The 20167-nt window shown below is 42.6% G+C and overlaps 2 protein-coding genes across 2 annotated transcripts in view; one reads left to right on the top strand and one right to left on the bottom strand.

Moving 5' to 3' along the window:
- MTMR7 (myotubularin related protein 7) overlaps nt 1-20167 on the top strand; it is a 112700-nt gene that overhangs the window by 66730 nt on the left and 25803 nt on the right. Inside the window, exons 6-7 of the mRNA XM_010374474.2 lie at nt 4147-4281; nt 14375-14507. Of these exons, the coding sequence (XP_010372776.1) occupies nt 4147-4281; nt 14375-14507 (268 nt within the window). The remainder of the gene's footprint in view (nt 1-4146; nt 4282-14374; nt 14508-20167) is intronic.
- VPS37A (VPS37A subunit of ESCRT-I) overlaps nt 12208-20167 on the bottom strand; it is an 85356-nt gene continuing 77396 nt past the window's right edge. The window contains exon 12 of the mRNA XM_030937282.1: nt 12208-15386. The gene's annotated coding sequence lies outside the window, so the exon portion shown is untranslated. The remainder of the gene's footprint in view (nt 15387-20167) is intronic.

Below are 20167 nucleotides of genomic sequence, written 5' to 3'. Positions count from 1 at the left end.
GGAGCTGCACCTGGTCTGCTGGATAAGAATTGTTTCACTCAAGAACCTTATCTGCAGGAGCAGAGCATGGCAGGGAACTTGCAGTGAGGCCATTTGAGACCCTCTCAGTTTTACCATATGTCGAAGCAACCCATAATACTAATTTTAGGCCTTACCGCACCGGTTATGTAGAGCCATGTGGGCTCCCTTGGAATGTCCGGTTATTAACAGCTTTACAGATCATGGTTAGAGATGCTTAGTCATGTGCGTTCAGAATTCTGTGTATCTTTCTATGATAGTTCTTAGAATTGCTATATCCTTTGTTTTTTATTATGTTACGATTTTTTTTTTTAAGTTTTGCTTTAACATGGTGTGCAGCATGGTCTCCCAAATTTATAATACGCATTTCTAGGAAACAAAACTCTAGAAGATTTCCAGTGGGGCAACTTTCCTTAGGAAAAATACAGACCTTTTTGGTCTCTTTTTATACTGAATGCTTATTGAAACTTCCTGTGTGTTAGGCACAGTGCCAGGAGTTTTACGGTGTTATGCCCCTTATCACACCCTGTAGTTTTAATATTTGACGCATTTTATAGATGAGAAAACTGAGGATCAGAGAAGACACATAAATTACCCAAGATCATACAATGAGTGAGAGCACAACTGGGACTGAAAGCCAGGTCTTCATGCTGCATCTTTATGTTTTGGGATGGAGTCTCGCTCTGTCATCCAGGCTGGAGTGCAGTGGCGTGATCTCAGCTCACTGCAGCCTCGACCTCCCAGGTTCAAGCGATTCTCCTGCCTCAGCCTCCCAAGCAGCTGGGATTACAGGCGTGCACCACCATGTCTGGCTAATTTTTGTATTTTCAGTACAGATGGGTTTCACCATGTTGGCCAGGCTCGTCTTGAACTGCTGACCTCCGGTGATTCACCTGCCTCGGCCTCTAGAAGTGATGGGATTACAAGCGTGAGCCACCGCGCCCGGCTTCATGCTGTATCTTAATGTTGTATTGTGCTGCCTGACCTATTTCCCCCCATCCGGGCTTATATTACTTTGTTAAGAATTCAGAATCAGGAAATACTCTCGATTCAAATCTTGGCTTCCCTATTTATTAACTGTGTGACCTTGAGTATGTTACTTAACCTCTCCGTGCCTTGGTAACTTCATGTATAAAGTGGAGCAAATAATAGGTCTTATTGTATATGGTAATTAGGCTAATTAAATAAAAATATGCAAAGTTCTTATAATAGTGCCTATCATATAAACACTCAAAAGCAGTAGTAAGCCATCAAAAATGTTGACTATTTTCATCATTAGTAGCATCATAAATGAGTGCTGTCCTTTACGGTTTGCATCTGAAGAGTTTTTAATCTGTGCTCCAACATCAGCAAGAAATGCTGCCAAGTGATACTAATACTCTGGATAATCTGTCTAGGGTGTGTATAGGTGCACAAAAGCATTGAGACTACTTACCGTTTTGCACAAAATTGAAAACCACATGTTAGCAATTACTGAGTCAATGAAAAATTCCATTTAGAGCATATCTTTGTTAAGAAAATCTAACTACAAAATATCAAAAATGTAGTCTGTTTAATATGTGTGTTTCAATTAATCGACCACATTCCATAGTATAACAGTTCCAATATAGTTCCTTATTTAAAACTAGCTGTTCTAAACCAGAAGATAATTTGAAATAGTTGTCGTCCCTAAATTGCTTCATTTCATAATTGGTGTCTCACTACTTTAGTGAGTTTTGGTGTGTGCGTTCTCAGATTCTCACCATTTCAATATGTTCCCATCCCCATCTAACCCTTCTGATGGAATCTAAGATTGTCTGATGGCAGCTGTCCTTAACTAATATTTCTTTCTTTTTTTTTCTTTCTCTTTCTTTCTTTCTCTCTTTTTTATTGTTTTTATTTTACTTTTTGAGATGAAGTTTCACTGTCGCCCAGGCTGGAGTGCAGTGGTGCGATCTCGGCGCACTGCAAACTCCACCTCTCGGGTTCAAGCGATTCCCCTGCCTCAGCCTCCTGGGTAGCTGGGATTGCGTGTGTGCACCACCACGCCCAGCTAATGTTTGTATTTTTAGTAGCGACAGGGTTTCACCATGTTGGCCAGGCTGATCTCGAACTCCTGCCCTCAAGTTATCTGCCCGCCTCGGCCTCCCAAAGTGCTGGGATTACAGGTGTGAGCCACCACACCGGGCCAACTAATATTTCTTTAACCTGGATAAAGTATCATCTAAAGCCAACTCAGAATTATTCTCTTTCCAGGCAGAATTCCCTCTGAGCAGGTGGCAGACCCTGACCCCTTAAAGATCAAAGCAAACAGGACCCCCGTGAAAGCCATGTGTGTCATTTGCTTTCTGGTCCTCGGACATAGCTTGCCTTCTGCTCGCCAAGTCCCTCTTGATCCCCACCTTCACTTCCTCTTGCTCCTGGCCTCGCCGTTGCTTGCTGTTCTGTCTGCCGTGCTCACACCCTCTCATCTTTTTCTCCTCCCCACCAGTCAGGAGTGAGCCACCCTGGAGTGACTCTACTGCTTCTTTGCTTTGCTTCCCACTCCCACACCTTGTCCCCCTGAATTCTGAACCTGGCTGTAGGCCTCAGGCTTCCTTTAACCCGCTGAGTGATTGTCCGTCTCTGCAGAATGGTGCTGGCACCCTCAGACACTGGCCCTGTGATATGTCCAGCCATTCTGTGGTTCTCCAGCTTCAGAGCTAGTGAGAAATGTCCCCACCTTTTCCAACAAGGAGCACCCAAGCCCTTTGGAGAGATCCAAACCCATGTTAAGTTGTCCTGGGTTGGGCTTTAAAGACAATTCAGCTACGGTTGGACTAAGAGTTGGGGTGCCCCTTCACGGATGGAACCCTGCAGTGCAAGCACCCTGAACAGGCTGTGACATGACAGGACTATTGGCAGTGAAACTTTCCCCTCCGTATTATCCTGCGTGGAGGGGTTCTGTCACTGCCTGCATTCTTTCACACTGTGGACTTACAGTCTCAGTGTAGATGCTTTGAGACATTCATGCATTTTATTGGGTGCTTTGTGTTTAATTTAAATGTTAAAACCTAGATTTGGCCGGGCGTGGTGGCTCACACCTGTAATCCCAGCACCTTGGGAGGCCGAGGTGGGCAGATCACAAAGTTAGAAGATCGAGACCATCCTGGTTAACACGGTGAAACCCCGTCTCTACTAAAAATACAAAAAATTAGCTGGGCGCGGTGGCTGCCCAGAGGCTGAGGCAGGAGAATGGCGTAAACCCGGGAGGCGGAGCTTGCAGTGAGCCGAGATCACGCCACTGCACTCCAGCCTGGGTGACAGAGCGAGACTCCGTCTCAAAAAAAAAAAAAAAAAAAAAAAAAACACCGCCTAGATCCGTAAAAGTACTTTGCCACAAAAGCCTAAGTTTTATAGCTGCAAGGTCATATTTGTACCACCTATTCATAACTGAGGGAAATGTTTTTGCTCTTCTGGATACCATCTGACAGTGCAATATACTCTTCAGAATTGCAGGGTAGGGGACTTGCGGCAGAGAATGCAGACTGATTCCAAAAAAAATCCCCGTCATTCTAAATAGACTTGAGTCAGCATAGGTATGTACCTGCTGTCCTTCAGTATCAAACCTAGAAGCAACCTGGGCTGTCGTCACCGTGAAAGTTTCCTGTTTAGAAGTAGAATCGGTTTTTGGTATTTGTGATGTTTCTAGATGGGCTAGTAAAACAAAAAAAATAAAAGGTTGGAAAGCATTAAGAAATAATTTTTATTCTACTGATCTTGCCATTAATAGTATCCTGTACATTTGAGGAGAATGGTTATTTATTTTGTATTTCTTCTTTCAGCAGGAAAATGAAACAATACCAGTGAAAAGGAAAGCAGGTTATTTAAATGGTTTTGAATGTCATAACTTAGATCCTATCTAAACATCTCTACACATTCCTAATATTTTGCACAGAGAGGCCCTTTGTATTGTTTGCCCATTAGTGGTTTCTTTGACTTGAATTAAAAATAAACAACGCTTGATTTCCAGAAAGCTGTATCACATTTTCATAAGCTGAGGCGGACTATCAGTGAGCCAAGGGCTCTTTGTTCTGGAGACACACACAGAATGTCTCTCATGGGTACAGTTACCTGATGGTGCTGTGTTGCTGTGACCTCTCCCCCTAGGCCTCCATCTGCCGGAGCAGCCAGCCCCTGTCCGGCTTCAGTGCTCGGTGCCTAGAGGACGAGCAGATGCTCCAGGCCATTAGGAAAGCCAATCCAGGAAGTGACTTCGTTTATGTCGTTGACACCCGGCCTAAAGTAAGTGTCACCACTGCGATGCATGTCTTTGCACCTGAGTTGTGAAACTGGAGACAGGCAAAAGCTAGCTGACTGCCATGGCTTGTGCAGAGGAGCGGTTCCTCTTGGCGTAGTCAGTGTCTGGGCACCCTGCTGGCTGCTTCCTGCAGGTCTAGTGCTCCTGAAGCCTCTGATATGCAAGTCCATTTTATATTTCTCCTGCCCCTAGCATTGTGCTGGGCACACAGGGGCACCCCAGTGAATGTGGCTTCATTTTGGAGATTGTGCTCCTAAGTATACCATGTTAGTACTTGGTTTCTTTCTAAAACAACCCTTTCTGCTCTGACAATACAATTCAGTTCGGAGCTCCAGCAGTTCAATGGTTGCAAAGTACTCACCTATTATTTTTCAAATTCAACTTGTAGTAATTTATACGTATGACTTGGAAAGATTTCTAAAAGAAAAGGTAAATTAAAAAATGTATTTTTTTCTTAAAAAGTTCCAGGTGTGTAAAAAGGTGGGTGTAGAAAAAGATCTGAAAGGTTAAACTCTGAACTTGTAAAATTCCACGGAGAAGGGAGTAGGATTTGGGGAGGTAGAAGGCTTTCTACTTGTTGATTGTTAGAAAATTATTATTTTACAATTACATATGTATTAATATATTAATTTTCTAATTTAAGAAAACCAATAGGAAATAATAGATCTAGACATAAAGGGGTGACCCACGTTGATTTTACACTTACCTCCTATTCAGCCTTTTTTTTTTTTTTTTTTTTTTTTTTTTTTTTTTTTTTTTTTAAGGAGAATCAGTGTTAAGTCTGGTAAAATTTCTAGTTTTTCTCCTTAGACCCAAGTCTTCTAAAACTCATCAACAAGTGAAGTCCCCAGAGGGATAGACACAAAATCACCTACAAGTGCATTGACTACAGTGGACAGAGTGAGATGACAGAATGAAACGTCCCTTAGTCAGCTTATTTGGCATTGCACTTTTCTAGCCAGTAATGAAAATGTGCCTGGACCTATGACTGAGGAGAAATATGAACGCCCAGTTCTTTCTCCTCATATGGTAAGCGGAGGAGTCCAGGATGTCCTGTTAAGCAACAAGAGTGGGATAGGGAAATTATGTTTAATGTAATCCCATTAAAAAAAATTGGGGCTGGGCGCGATGGCTCACACCTGTAATCCCAGCACTTTGGGAGGCCAAGGCAGTTGGATCACCTGAGGTCGCGAGTTTGAGACCAGCCTGACCAACATGGTAAAACCTCGTCTCTACTAAAAATACAAAAATCAGCTGGGTGTGGTGGTGCATGCCTGTAATCCTAGCTATTGGGGAGGCTGAGGCAGGAGAATTTGCTTGAACCCGGGAGGAAGAGGTTATGGTGAGCTGAGATCATGCCATTGCACTCCAGCTTGGGCAACAAGAGCGAAACTCCATCTCAAAAAAAAAAAAAAAAAAAAAAATTGGGAGAATGTATACAACACTGCTTACTGTGGTTTTTCCTGTGGGGTGAGAAGTTCATTTTAAGAAACTTTTCACTTCCTAAGTTAGAGTTTGAAATTTTTTTTCAATATAGAAAAGGTAAAAGAGCATAAGGACCTTAAATTTAGTTAAACATAGAGTTACCATATGAATCAGCATCTTCTTCCTAGGTGTATAACCAAGAGAAATGAAAACTTATGTCCACATAAAAACTTGTATGTGAATATTTGTTCATTATTAGTGATAGCCTAAAATGTAAATAACCAAATGTTCATCAATGGAGAATAGATTTATAAAATATGGTATGTCTATTCAATGGAATATTATTCAGCTATAAAAAGGAATGGACTATGGATATATACTGCAACATGGACGAATTTCGAAAGTGCTATATTAAGAGGAAGAAGTCGGTCACAAAGGAATCATGAAATGCTTTAAACAGGCAAATTCAGAGCTATTGAAAGTAAACTGATGGTTGCCTAGGGCTGTGAGAAGGGAGAGAAATAGTGGGTAGTGGATTTCTCTTTGGGGTAATGGAAATGTTCTAAAAATGAGATCATGGTGATGGTTGCACAACTCTATGGCTATAACAAACACCATTGAGTCATATGCTTTAAATGGGTGAATGGTATGACATGTGGATTACATGTCATTGAAGGTATTTAAAAAAGAGCATAGGAACTAAATGTTACAACAGGAAGGGTAAAATAGAACCAGCAGCTCACATCATTTAAAAGTGTACACCATTGGGAAGAGGTAATTATAGACACGGTCTACACTCATTGGTGATACAAGAAATCATGAGAACTGAAGCGTATCCTTTGTGTGGATACTCAGGCCTTGGTGATTTTCACGGATTCTCTGAACCTCATGTCACCAAGTGTTATGATTTGTGTCCAGGATAATAGAATGTGATGTTTTCCTAGAATGAGATCAGTGCCCTACTCCTCCCCTCACCTCAGAACCATCCTGTCTTCTTTGGAGCAAAGCACACAGCGGGAGAGATGTGTGTGGAGTAGTGAGGATGGAGTTCCTGCTCACGGGTGCCAGATGAGCGAATCATTCACGGAGATGAGTGATGAAACGGACATCACAGCTAGATCACACTCACATTCTACTAGATTATAAGTAAAGGATCCCTTCCTTTTAGATTCTTAGAGCATGACACACAGATAAAAGTTTCAAACTGGGGAGAAAAAAAAAAGCCCCTTTGCTGGAAGATTTTCACTGAAACATACCAGAAAATCTGTGGCTTTTACTGTTCTCTTTCAATTTGTGCCTTTCTCTCTGGCTCATTGTGTTGGAACCCTTCCTTCTAATGTGACTGCCTTCCCACCTCTTCTTCGTACCCTTTGTTTAAGCAAGGTGGGGGTTGTGAATCTCCTGATAGTTACAGATGATTTAATGATTAGCCGCTTAGATATACTGAAGACAAGATAAGAAAAGGAAGAGAAAAGACAGGGGCTCTACCGAGGAGCGATTGGGAAGCCTGTTTCTTATCCTGTTTTATTTTCAGATTTAAATAAAGCCAGACAGATTCACCTACTAATTTTAGGAGCAGTGATCCAGATATGTACTGTGTTGTGTAAACCTTCTAGGAAACGTGGCAGCTGTAGAGCCAGGCATATTCCAGATTTAAAATAAATTAATCCAAAGGATTTGATTGGAAGGATATATTTAGTGCTAAGTGTGTTTGCTCTCCGCGATGAGTTTGACACTGATCCATTAAAGAAAAGTGGGGTTTCATACAAGCTGTGCCCTCTTCTCATGTTTATCCATGCACGCATACTTCACGTGAGTTTTAAACTGTTTGCTTAGAGCTTTTATTCTTTTAAAGATTGTGTTTGTTGATTTTTGTTCCAGAGTGTGTTAGGCCTCCTTGGTAGCCAGGAGACTGAGTTTGCTCTAGAAGGTGTGGACCATGGCAAGCAGGCACTTCTCAGGTTTGCTCACAGGTTCCGTTAAAAAGAAAAAAGATTAGGAGGTGACCTGGATCGTTCTTGGCCTTTGAGCAAGGCTAGCCCCACATGGGAACTTCCAGAGCTGCCTGTTCAGATGAAAGCCTCTGAACTGCTTGTTGACATTAAGATTTGGGGAGACACCAGCCCGGGCAACATAGGGAGATCCCCATCTCTACAAAACACAGAAAAAGAATAGCTGGATGTGGTGGCATGGGCCTGTAGTCCCAGCTGCTTGGGAGGCTGAGGTGGGAGGATTGCTTAAGCCCAGGAGTGGGAGTTTGCACTGACCTGTGATTGTGCCACTGCACTCCAGCTTGGGGAACAGAGCGAGACCCTGTCTTGAAAGAAAAAGAAAAAATTGGGAGACAAAGTCAGTGAAGTCTTCGAGCATGTATTGAATGCCAATTCAAAAAAAAAGTATGCTCTGCAGGGCACATATTACTGCTAGGGTCTGGTGCTTTGAGAACATATGAAAGTGTTGATGCAGTATTCGTTGAATTTTCAAATGAGGGCTAACTCATTTTATTGCATCCTTGTTCATTACTTTATCATTAATTTGTTCTGGGACTTTGCTGAGCTTGTAAAAATGCCAGGCACTTTCTTTTTTTTTTCTTTTTTTCTTTTTTCTTTTTTTTTTTTGAGACAGTTTTACTTTCGCCCAGGCTGGAGTGTAGTGGCATGATCTCCGATCACTGCAACCTCCACCTCCCAGGTTCAAGCAATTCTCCTGCCTCAGCCTCCCTAGTAGCTGAGATTAGAGGCACCCGCCACACGCCCAGCTAATTTTTTTGTATTTTTAGTAGAGACGGGGTTTCACCATGTTGGTCAGGCTGGTCTCTAAACTCCTGACCTCAGGTGATCTGCCCGTCTGGGCCTCCCAAAGTGCTCGGATTACAGGCGTGAGCCACGGCGCCCGGCCAAGGCACTTTCTCATTTAGTTCTTTCAAGAATCCTGGCAAGTTAGGAGGGTTTTGTTTTGTTTTGTTTCTTTTCATGGATAAGGGCTAGAACTTAAAGAGGTTCAGTAATTTGCCCAGGGTCTCACAGTTCAGGGCAGAACCCAGATTCACATCCAGGCTTATCCAACCCCAGAGCCCACGCTTGCTCCGTTTGACCCAAGGTGTTTTTTCTGTTTATGAAAATTCTCCAGCAGAGCCTCATTACCATGTGGAGGCTCTGTGGGGGTTACCACCTCTGAGCACACACCTGATGAGGCCGGAGAAACCCCCAACAGCTCCTCTGACGCAGCCAGGGCCAGTGGAGGGGGTGCTGAGGCAGGAAGAGAAGGCGCTTGCCTCCGTGACGCCCAGCCTTTTGTCCTTGCTGCTTCTCCAGAGACTGCGCTGTGGTTCTGCCCCTGATTTCACCAGGTCAGTGAGTTTTTAGTTGTGTAACAGGATGTCACGTGGGATGTTTTTCTTTTTCTCTGGAATTAGTGAGTAGGTGGTTCTTACTTGCTGAGTCCTGCGAGGGGTCAGTGGTAGAGATGAGGGTGCCTGAGAGAGGGGAATCTGGGGTCTCACACTTGCTGATGGCCATCATGGCAGCGACCAGAGTGAAGAGAACTGGGGCGAGGGCAGTGTCCAGTGGCCGTGGAGCAGTCTGTGCTCCCTTCTTTTGGCAGGGCAAGGCTGGAGAAATTTTCTGTGGATCAAGTGGACCCTGAGGAAGGAAGTTGAGCATGAGCCATCTTGCTTCAGCATTCTTAAAAGGGCTCAGCCACCAGGTATCTTCAGCTCTGGGTGACTTGGGATGGGTATGCTGGTGAGGGAAGTTGAGCGGACTGGAATAGGATCAAGCCAAGGTGGATCTCCCATGTCAGTGAGATGTGTACTCTCCACCTCCAAAAACCTGCATCTGTACCTTGGGAGATTCAGCACTTGGACACTGTGCCAGAGAGGGAGGTGGTGACCAACTCATGTCAGCCGATGAAGAGAATTGCAACCCTGCCTAGCTTTCTAAAGAGAAATTTACCTCTTCTCTTATCCCTTCTCTGCATCCCTCCTCCCAGTACACAGATAGGGCCTACAAGAAAGACGAGAGGGAGGGAGGGCCGGAACAAACCCCTCACCAGTCCAAACAGCCTGTAAGGTGGTGGGGGGGAGGAGCTAATTTTGCATCATACACGGGACTGGAATTCTAAGTTAGGCTGGATGGAGATTTTCTATCTGAATAGAAACCTAATGTTATTAAATCTGCCCAAGAGGTCCTTAGCAGGTAGAAAGGAGGATTTTGACTAGCACAGTTGTAGAGAATAGTTGCAAGGAATAAAATCAACTCACAAGTTTGTATTTGCACCACAAGTGAAGTTTCTTCCTTTAACCAGTTATATAGGAGGGAGAGAGAAAGACCATCATTTGACAACCTGTGTTAGGGCAAGACCAAGTCCCCCTCCTGCCAAGATCAGCTTTTATGGTCATTTCCCAACCATGTCAGCTTAGGCACTGTCATTATTCAGGCATAAAATGTAGCTGTGGAAATGGCAGACTCCAGGACTAAGGCAGTGAGCAGGCTGATAACACGATGCACACAGACTGAGTTTTCCTATGTTTGATTGATTCAGGGTTAGGGCGAGAATCTGATGCTGTTTCTTCAGTCTTGGCCTGCTCTCCCCTGGCCTCCTTCTGTTACCTGGTCATTTATGCAGTTGCTCAGCCGGTCAGTAAATCTTCCTTGAGTGCCTGTTCTGTGCCGGTTTGAAGGATAGGGATATGGCCATAAATGAGAGGCTCAGGGCCTCTCGTGGAGCCTGCATTCTCCATCCCTCCTGTCTTTCAGCGCCGAGGTTTTCAGCGCCCACCCCTCTCTGCTCGCTCCTTATTCCTGTGCATCTTCTCTGTTGCGGACACTAAATCAGTCTCCAGTTTTTCAGTTAGACTTGCTCAAACTCCTGGAGTTGCTCTCCGCTGCCACAGGCGAAGTCTCCGTTCCTTGCTGGGCCTGTTGTCGAGGACCCTCAGTGCTTTCGAGCCTTCCCTCTTGCGGTAGCTGCCACACAGGAACCTTCGCCTTCACTTGGAGTGGTTAGCTCACTGGCCATCTAGAATGCCGTCCCCTCTCTCTCCATCCTTCCGGATTATGTGACAGTCCAGCTCTCGCTTTCTCTCTGCCACAAAACGTTACCCCGATCCCCGGGCCAGACAGTTGCCTTCGATTCCAACTCTTGTCGCTGTCACTGTGTCTACCTTTTGCTCAGCTCTTGCCCAGTCCTGGTGGATGTCATCTGTGACCACAGGGTGCCATGTGCTTTCCCTTCCATTGTCAATTCTAAGCTGAAGGCCGCAGGAACAGCTTCTTTTGATTCCACTTAACGCCTGGCTTAGTAGGTGTCCACAGAGTGTTGACTTTGCTTCATTTATTAACTTCTCTGCACCCAAAGACACTGATATTCTCAAACAGCAAAAGAACCTTGTGTTAGGAAACAGGGTATTTTTCCAGTCCTACTTTTCACCTGTCTGTTGTGTTTCTTAAACATACATTGAAACTGAAGTGCCCACCTTTATTGCTTTATCTACTTGAGAACTTTTAGGACCTGAAATGAATAGTTGTTCTTTAGTTGTGAAATGGAGTTCTCAGTCAAAGGGACAGAGGGCCGTATTTGCTGTAGTAATAGCGATTTGTTTATGTAAGGCATGCTATATCTTACCGCACACGCATACGCATACGCATAAAATGTCCAAGATAACTTATTGAATTTTTATTAATTGTAAAACCGTATCTCCTGCTTTAAGGGTCCAGCTTTTGCTGCATTATCATGATAGGTCCTGTAAAAGAGGTGAAAATCCTAAGAAATTACACTTTAGATGGTAGATGAAATATTGCCACCTTCTGTTCATTCTGAGAAGTGCACATTGATGTTCAGGAGGTTATTTGTATTACTCCTTTGCTTTTAAGGAAGACTACCAGTCAATTCTCCCAGATCAGAGATAATCAGGTATTTCATCATGTGTACATGGAGTCTTAATTATAGATTAAAATAATAATATTTTAATTTTTGTTTTTAAAAAATCGATTCCACATTCTAACTTTTGTAGACTATTTTTTTTTTTTTTTTAAATCTCCGCTTGGGATAGCCCTCGTGTCTTTGTGGGTAAAGGAGAAGAATGGTCAGTAACATGGGGTCTCGCTCTGTCACCTAGGCTGGAGTTCAGTGGCACGATCACAGCTCACTGCAGCCTTGACCTCCCAGGCTCAAGCAGTCCTCCCACCTCTGCCTCCCAAGTAGCTGGGACTAGTCACATGCCACCACATCTGGCTAATTTTTGCGTTTTTTGTAGAAATGGGGTTTTGCCATGTTGTGCAGGCTGATCTTGAACTCCTGAGCTCAAGAGATCTCCCCACCTCCGCCTCCCAGAATGCTGGAATTCCAGGCATGAGCCACTGTGCCTGGCTGGTTTTCGTTTGTTATGCTTTTTAAAAAAGAGTATCTCTGTGGTATGTGGTGAATACGCTTAACTTGAATTAGTCAAGATACAGCATAAATGTAAGGTTCATGTCACATAACGATACTTGCAAGTGTCCTATTAATTCTATTTATGTTGCTTGTTATAAAAGATAAACCAATATTTTTGAAAAATTATGCAAAGCAGTGATATTTTATAATAGTTTTGGAAGAACAACATCTATAGGTAATTTTAGAAAAGTTTTCCCTACAAAATATTTATACTTTTTAAAGTGTGAATGTAAGTTGTCTTGAAATGCATTATTTTAATATTTTGTCTTGATTAAGGCCAGACTCTGTATTCTCGCAGCATGCCTGGGAGAAAGATGATGCTCTTTTGTAGATGGGAGCAGTGTCCTGAGGGGCTCGTGTGCCCCAGCTGATGTCACATGAGCCAAGTCATGGAGCAGGGCTACTATTGAAATGTGAGGTGTCTGCCAGCCTGGGCCCCTATGGCAACGGCTTGTCCTCTGCTGTTTTCACTTCTAATACACTTCATTTCTGTTATTTCAATTACAAACTTCATATATGCCCTCCGTATCGATGAAAGATTATGGGGGCGTCCAAAGTAGTACTGATGGCATTCCCCTGTCGCCTGCCACGCTGTCTTTCTGCTGTAATTGCTGCCAAATTGCTACCGTTTTCTATACATTTTTATCCTGTTTGATAAGCATGCAAAAACTTAAAGACATATTTGTAAGTTGGTTTTATAAAAATGGGTGACTGTATGAATAATATTCTGTAGCTTACTCTTTTCAGTTGTCATGGGCCAGTGCCAAGTCTATGCACAGAGGGTCCCTGACTTAATGGTTCGACCTACATGATTTTCTGACTGTTTACAATGGTGCAAAAGCAACAGACATTCAGAAACTGTACTTCTGTTGTGATGCTGGGCAGCAGCAGCGGGCGCAGCTCCCAGTTTGCCACGCACTTTCGACTTAGGACATTTTCAACGTACACTGGGCTCATCATGACATAACCCCATCGTAAGCCTCAGAGCTTCTGTCTGTCTGCTGTGTGATCTGTGCCCTCCTTCTTGGTCACTGCTTGCAGGCCAGGGCATGGTAAACCTTCGTGTATACTGCCATCGCCCTATTGAGATAGTCATGGGTTTTCAGCTTTTTTCAATAAACATTCTTGGGCATCTATTTTTATGTGCTGGTACTTTTAATTTTGTGAGATGTTTAGAAGATCTGTGTCAAAGAACATAAATGTCTTTAACTTTAAACTTAGCTCTTTTGGCTTTTTAAAAAGTACTATGGTACATTGTGCTTTCAAAAGTAGATATTTTTTTCCGGTGGTGAGTTCCTAGCTTAGGTTCTCTGCCTGGGACAGCCTTCCTGTCCTTGGTGGGTGCAGGAGAATGGTCAGTGAGTACTGTTTTCTAGGATGTGATGACCTGCTTAATAAAATAGCAAGAATGTTTACCCATTCTAGAAACCGATGTATTTCCCAGCTAAAGTAGGACTTGTCCCCTTCTTGATTTTAGCCACACAGGGCTAGGACAGTGTTTGCATTTAATACATTTCTTCTAAGACCACTATGACTTAACCTAGTTTGCACCTGGAGACCCCACCTTCCCGTATGCAAAATTATAATAATGAAGGTGATCAGAAAGCCCAATAGATCTCTAGATTTAAATAAGGTGGCTGGTGGGAATGTCTCTGGAGATGTGGTTGCATTCCTTCTCTTCATTTTATTCAGTAATTCCTGCTCAAGGTTTAATTGGGCATCTGAGGGATCTTGTGGGCCGATCAGAATGATGCAGCCATTCCTATTTGATAACATGTTTATTGGTCATATAATAAGAGAGGATATAACAATGTATAGAGCCTTATTCTGACAGCTGTTTCTGCTGATATTCTTCTGCCAACCTACGGGTTATACGTGGTATTAAATTGGACTACGTGGTTCCATCACAGAATTCCACATTCAGTTTGGCATCTCTGACGGGGACTGCAAGAGACATCTCCAGAAGAGTTTATCAGTACACTGCTTTCCAGCTAAGAAAATGTGACCAACACCGACAAATTCATGCTGTTGAATATAAGCTCAGCAGAAGTGCCTGAAGCTATGTAGTTCAGTGCAAGGTTGCAGTGATTCAAATAAGCATATTATGTTTCCGCACATCATTCTGAATGCTTTGATTGGGTATCCATGAAATGTTTTGGTTGTTTCTTCATTGTTTCATCAATGTAATTGATGACTGTTCTGTTTTGCTGACCACTGCAGCTTAATGCAATGGCAAATCGCGCTGCAGGGAAAGGCTATGAGAATGAAGACAATTATTCCAATATCAAGTTTCAGTTTATCGGGATAGAGAACATCCATGTCATGAGGAACAGTCTGCAGAAAATGCTGGAAGGTAAACCATTTCCTTATGCACAGCATTAAAATGCAGTTAAGTATTTTGATGCCAAAAGGGAATAAGATAGTCTTGATTTTTAAATGTTTTTTTTTTTTTTTTTTTTTACATAGGTGTGATAATTTGGGAAGAATACCATGTTACAATGGCTTTTTAAACACTGAAGAACCTTTCTCTTATTTTGTAAGCATCACTGTGAGGTGGCTTTGTCATTTGGTGGTTAGCAGTCAGGACTCTACAATGATAGTTAACATCTAAGGTCAAAGTGCACAGGGATGTTTTTGTTTCTTCTTCATAATGTTAGTTTGATCCACATTCAAGGCCATTTAGGAATAAGACAATCCTACATTTTAAGCAATAACCAACCATTCTTGTATGGAGATCAGGTTCAAAAACTGTATCCTTGCTGAATGGCCATCCGAAGGGACCCTCATTTCTAAAACAGTAGCCACCACAATACACATGCATGTAACCTCCTGATACCTCCACACACACTTCGACATGTACAGCAAACACTACAAGACACGTACCCCCAGACTTATATACTCGTGTGGACAGGAAATTAAAGAGTTGGATTACGTAATAGAGAAGAGTTGTTCATGTGGCCAAGCCAGCCATATGCTGATGAGCAGAAATTCTGCATTTCAAGCAAAAGCAGCTTAGTCTGCTGCTTCTGCTCCTTGTGATCGCAGTGACCCCGATAGGAATCTGTCACTGTAGTCTACCACTTCCAGCTCTGCGAACTGGGAAAAGACAGGATGATGAAACCATGGCCTTGTGCCTTGGCTGTCCATGCAGTGTCTGCGCTTCTGGGGAAAGCCCTGGAGAGCTGGAGCTGGGAGCCAGGGAAGTGGGCTGTCTTGATTGGAAATGCAGGCTCTGAAATGAAGAGGGACAAAGGAGGTGCTGAATTATTTTTTCCAGGAATCCACGTTTGCTCTCAGTTGCTTATGCCGTTCTTTGTTTAATCAGAACACCCTAACGTTGGGATTGGAGAAATCTGAGTGTCACAAACAGGCCTAATTTCCATTCTGTTTCCTGGACTTTCTGGTTCATCTCAGTCATTATGAAACTTTGAACACATCAGTTAACTTGTTTGGGGCTCCATTACCTGCTGCAAAATGACAGGATTAGGCCAATACTTTCTATGGGTCTTCCAGCTGTGACAAATTTGATGCCTCACTTTAGTAGAAATCCCTTCCTACATCTGAAAACATCTCAGCCCCAGAGCCATTTCCATCTTCTGTACATAGTTGGCAGTCAGTCTCTCAGGTCACAGTGACAATACCTGGATATTGTCTCAAGTCACAGCGATCATACCCTGGGCATGATTATTTGAGCAACTTAAACTTTTAAGAGATTATCATGCACAGTTTGGCTGTTCCTGCTATAAACTATGTTTTTTATGTGTTGAAAAACTGTACTAGCTTGGTACTATTATTGGAAAGGTAGTCTGACTTTAGTCTGAAGACTGTTCATCATTTATCAGGATCATTAAGTTATGCTTTAAAGTTTTTATTTAGTCATTTCATAAGATGACTTGGAGAACATAAATATTCTTCTATACAGAGTGTTGCTCCTACCAGTGCTGACAGCATATACATTTGGCTTTTGTTTTTAAATGGGTAATTCTATGGTTTCTTGTTAGGAGCCATTTCTCCTGCCTTTACGCCTGTGGTCTGACTCACTACTGCTTTCTGAAGGACATGCAAACTGACCAAGTTCCGGAGGGCAGCTGTTTGTTTCATAAGGGAACATGGTGCTTTCACATAACTTTTCCAGCTACGTGCAGTGCAGTAGGCAAGGATATCTTTCTGGATGCTTGTACGTGGTCTTGACCAATGTTTGACTATCTGTTTTTACTGAGTAAATTATAAACCACTGCGGAGGCTGAGCTGGTGAGGAAGTGTTGCAATCAGACCCACCTTCTAAGGCTTTCCCTCCTTCAAACAGCTATCCTTGGCATCAGAGAGATATGAAGGTTCGTACTGCTGGTCACTTGGTAGGCAGAGGAATGAATGATGCATTTCATTCATGATTATTATTTTCTGAATTATTTTTTTTACCATTGTTACGGATATAATCAGAATAGATTCTGAATAACAGAAAAGTAAAATTGTTTGCATTCTGGTTTCAAACAGCTCTCTGTGAGCAAGACCTGCAAGATATTTCGTCAGAAACTGAAATCTAGGGCCAAGTTCACATCCTGTGTAGGTCCACTATAGAGATGATTTAATTTTAACTTCGATTTGTAAGTTTCAACCGAACTATTTTTGTGGGATCTATACTTCCTAAGGAGAGAAAATGATGCCTTTCAGTCACATAGCAAGCAATTTTGTAATTTAATGAAATGATTTTCACAATAGTTTGCCTTTTGATAATATAGATGATGGCTTTTCCCTCAAGTAATAAGAAGATACCCAGTATTTTCTTTTCTTTTTTTTTTGTTTTAAATTTTTAAGTTCTGGGGTACGTGTGCAGGATGTACAGGTTTGTTACATAGGTAAATGTGTGCCATGGTGGTTTGCTGCACCTGTCAACCCATCACCTAAGTATTAAGTCCAGCAGGCATTAGCTATTTTTCCTAATGCTCTCCCTCTGTCCCCCAACCTCCTCCCACCCCCCATCCCCCACCCCCCACCTCCCCTTTTATCCCCACCCCCCAACTCCCAACTTCCGCTGACAGGCCCCAATGTGTGTTGTTCCCCTCCCTGTGTCCATGTGTTTTCATTGTTCACCTCCCACTTTTAAGTGAGAACACGTGGTGCTTGGTTTTTTGTTCCTGAGTTAGTTTACTGAGGATAATGGCTTCCAGCTCCATCCATTAAAACAGTCCATAGAAGAGCCTGGAATAGTCGCTTTCCAAGGCCAGGGTATTGTTATCAGCAGAGGTGGAGCTTTCACCTCTTTGGCATCCTGGGTGTTGGGGAGGAAGTGGTGAAGAGGAAGGTGGAAAGGTGCATGGAGTTACTTGCACGTCTCCACTTGTTGAGGTTGTGCACCACTGGGACACCTCTTCGTATCTGCTCTCAAGGTCGGCAGGCACTGATAGGAAAGACACAGCAGGGACATCTTCCTCCTCTTCCAATCAACTGGCCATCTTTCGGAGGTCACCTAGAAAATTTCACTTTCTCCCCACGAGTAGCTTTGTGCCTGCCTACCTTCCACATGACTGTTAGATTAATACTGTTGGCCACAGTGTCACTGACCACTTATTCATCAATGTATTCATTAAACTAAAAATTGAGCAACTGCTCTTTGCCACACTTCATAAATATTTTCATTTAAATGATTGTATCTAATTTTCACAACAGTTGTGTGCAGTACGTGGTATTATCTGTAGTCTATAGATGAAGAAGCATAATTTTTAAAAGAGTAAACAGTAAGTTGAAATGAACATGTAGATAAACATGTAAACTTGCTCTGGTAATTAGAGAAATGTAAGTTAAAACCTCAAAGTACCATTTGTCACCCAAGTTTTTACAAACTAAGATATTCACTACTCAAAAGAATGTGGTAAAACCAGTACCCTAAATATTTATAGTATTATTTAAATTGGCTTAGATAGACATAATGTGTTTTGTTTAGAGATAGTTTTTTACCAGGTTGCTGCTTCTTAGGGGCTAATCCAAAATATGTTTTCAAAAAATAAAGATACAGGAAGGGCATGGAGGCTCATGCCTGTAATTCCAGCACTTTGGGAGGCTGTTTTTGGGAGGTTCGCTTGAGCCGCAGGAGTTTGAGATCAGCCTGGGCAACACAGTGAGACCCTGTCTCTACAGAAAATTTAGAAAATGAAAAAAAATCAACCAGGTGTGGTGGTGTGTGCCTGTAGTCTCACCTGCTCAGGAAGCTGATGTGGGAGGATCACTTGGGCCTGGGAGGTTGAGGCTGTAGTGAGCCATGATCGTGCCACTGTACTCCAGCCTGGGTGACAAAGACTGAGGTCCTGTCTCAAAAATAAAATAAGACACAGGCATGCCCATGTTAATAGTGGTATTTTATTTATAATAATAGAATATTGGAAGCCGAATGAATGTCTAACAGTAGTACTGATTAATTTTACTTCACCTTCTTGATAGAAAAGTTTGCATCCATGAAAAATACTAAATGTGAAGACTGTATGTACTAATATGGGAGAATGTGTACAATGTAAGTGAAAAATTCAGGTCGTAAAATTGTTTGCATATTCTTATTCACTATACAGTAAATCACATGTCTGAAGAAAGACTAGGAGAGCATGTCCGGAATGATCATTGGATTAGCAAGGAAAGATAAGAGTGATGTTTTTCCCTTTTTCCCTCTGTATTTACAGAATATTTGCTATGGTTGGTATATTCCTTTTTAAAAAATGATATTTATTATCTCATGGTTTCTGTAGGGCAGGTGGATGTGTCTCAAGCATAAATGAGAACCCAGGGACCCTCTTAGCATCTTGCAAGGCTGCAAAGTGGCAGCTGGGTTGCGTTCTCTTCAGGAAGTTTGAACGGGGAAGAATATACTTCTAAGCACTTATGGTTGCTGGCAGAATTCAGCTGAGGGCCCCACATGTCGGCTGTTCACAGCATGGCATCCTGTTTCTTCAAGGCCAGCAGGAGTGCCTCTCTCCAGTTACAGAGTCTGGTGTATTACACTTTTAAATTGTTTTTTAAAACATCCTTTCCAGTGTCATATTACAAAGCAGTATTTTAACCTAGCACTTTTTATCACATCACAGTGATCCTTGTTGAGTAGTGGTTCTGGTGTAAGACAAGCTCAAAGCTTGTGACCACAAGGATCATTATATGAACCGCAAAGATGATTATAACCACCTCACATAGTAATGAAGATACATTTATGGAAGGTTTACTGTGTATTGGACACTGTTCAAATTTTTTAAGCTGTATTTACTCAAGTAAATCTTACTGCACTTGTTGTTGCTACTTTTACCTTCATTTTACAGATGAAGAAATTAAGGCACAGAGCCTGAGAAACTTGTTTCAGCTCAAAATAGTAAGTGGTAGAATCACCATTATTACCTACTTAGTGTGAGTTCACATGCCTCACTCTTAACCCCTAGGCTTTTCTGCCTCTCGAGATAGTGGGTTGGTGTGGAAGGTGCCCTGGCCTCAGTGTGTGAAGTCCTACGTTTGGGTTCTTGATTTAGTCTCTGGGTAAACTTGAACAAATCTCATTTTCTGTATTTGTAAAGCAATAAGCAACATATCTTGCCCACTTTAACTCATGATCATTAAAAGGATTTCTTGCAAACTATAAAGTGCTTTCCATTGTAAGGTGGGTATACTTTCTCTTGGGAAGCAATAATGTATTTGAAAATAAGCACTCAATGAAATGGATACGTGAATTCAGTCAGCCAGGCAAGTATTTGGTAGGCCCTGTGACTTCCTATGGGTACATTTTCTCAATTTCTTTATTCAAAAGTCACGGAGTAAGAGTACAGCTTTCAGAAGCAGAGAAGCGTTTGTCTCGTGATAGGGTCTGTGTGCAATCAGCGCACGTTCACCAAAAATGATATAATAAACAGCACATCAGGCCTTCAGGTATTTTCTCAGCAAGTTGTTCTACGGACTTGCAAATCTTAGCTTGACCGCGGAGCAGGGGAAGCGAGCCCAGAGCATGTGGGACGCAGGCCCCATGTCAGCTCAGGTCTGTGGGCAGTC

The sequence above is a fragment of the Rhinopithecus roxellana genome, chromosome 9, assembly GCF_007565055.1.
Source record: "Rhinopithecus roxellana isolate Shanxi Qingling chromosome 9, ASM756505v1, whole genome shotgun sequence".
NCBI classification, from domain to species: Eukaryota; Metazoa; Chordata; class Mammalia; order Primates; family Cercopithecidae; genus Rhinopithecus; species Rhinopithecus roxellana.
Note: the sequence above shows the minus strand (reverse complement) of the source record. Positions and strands in the feature narration are given on the sequence as shown.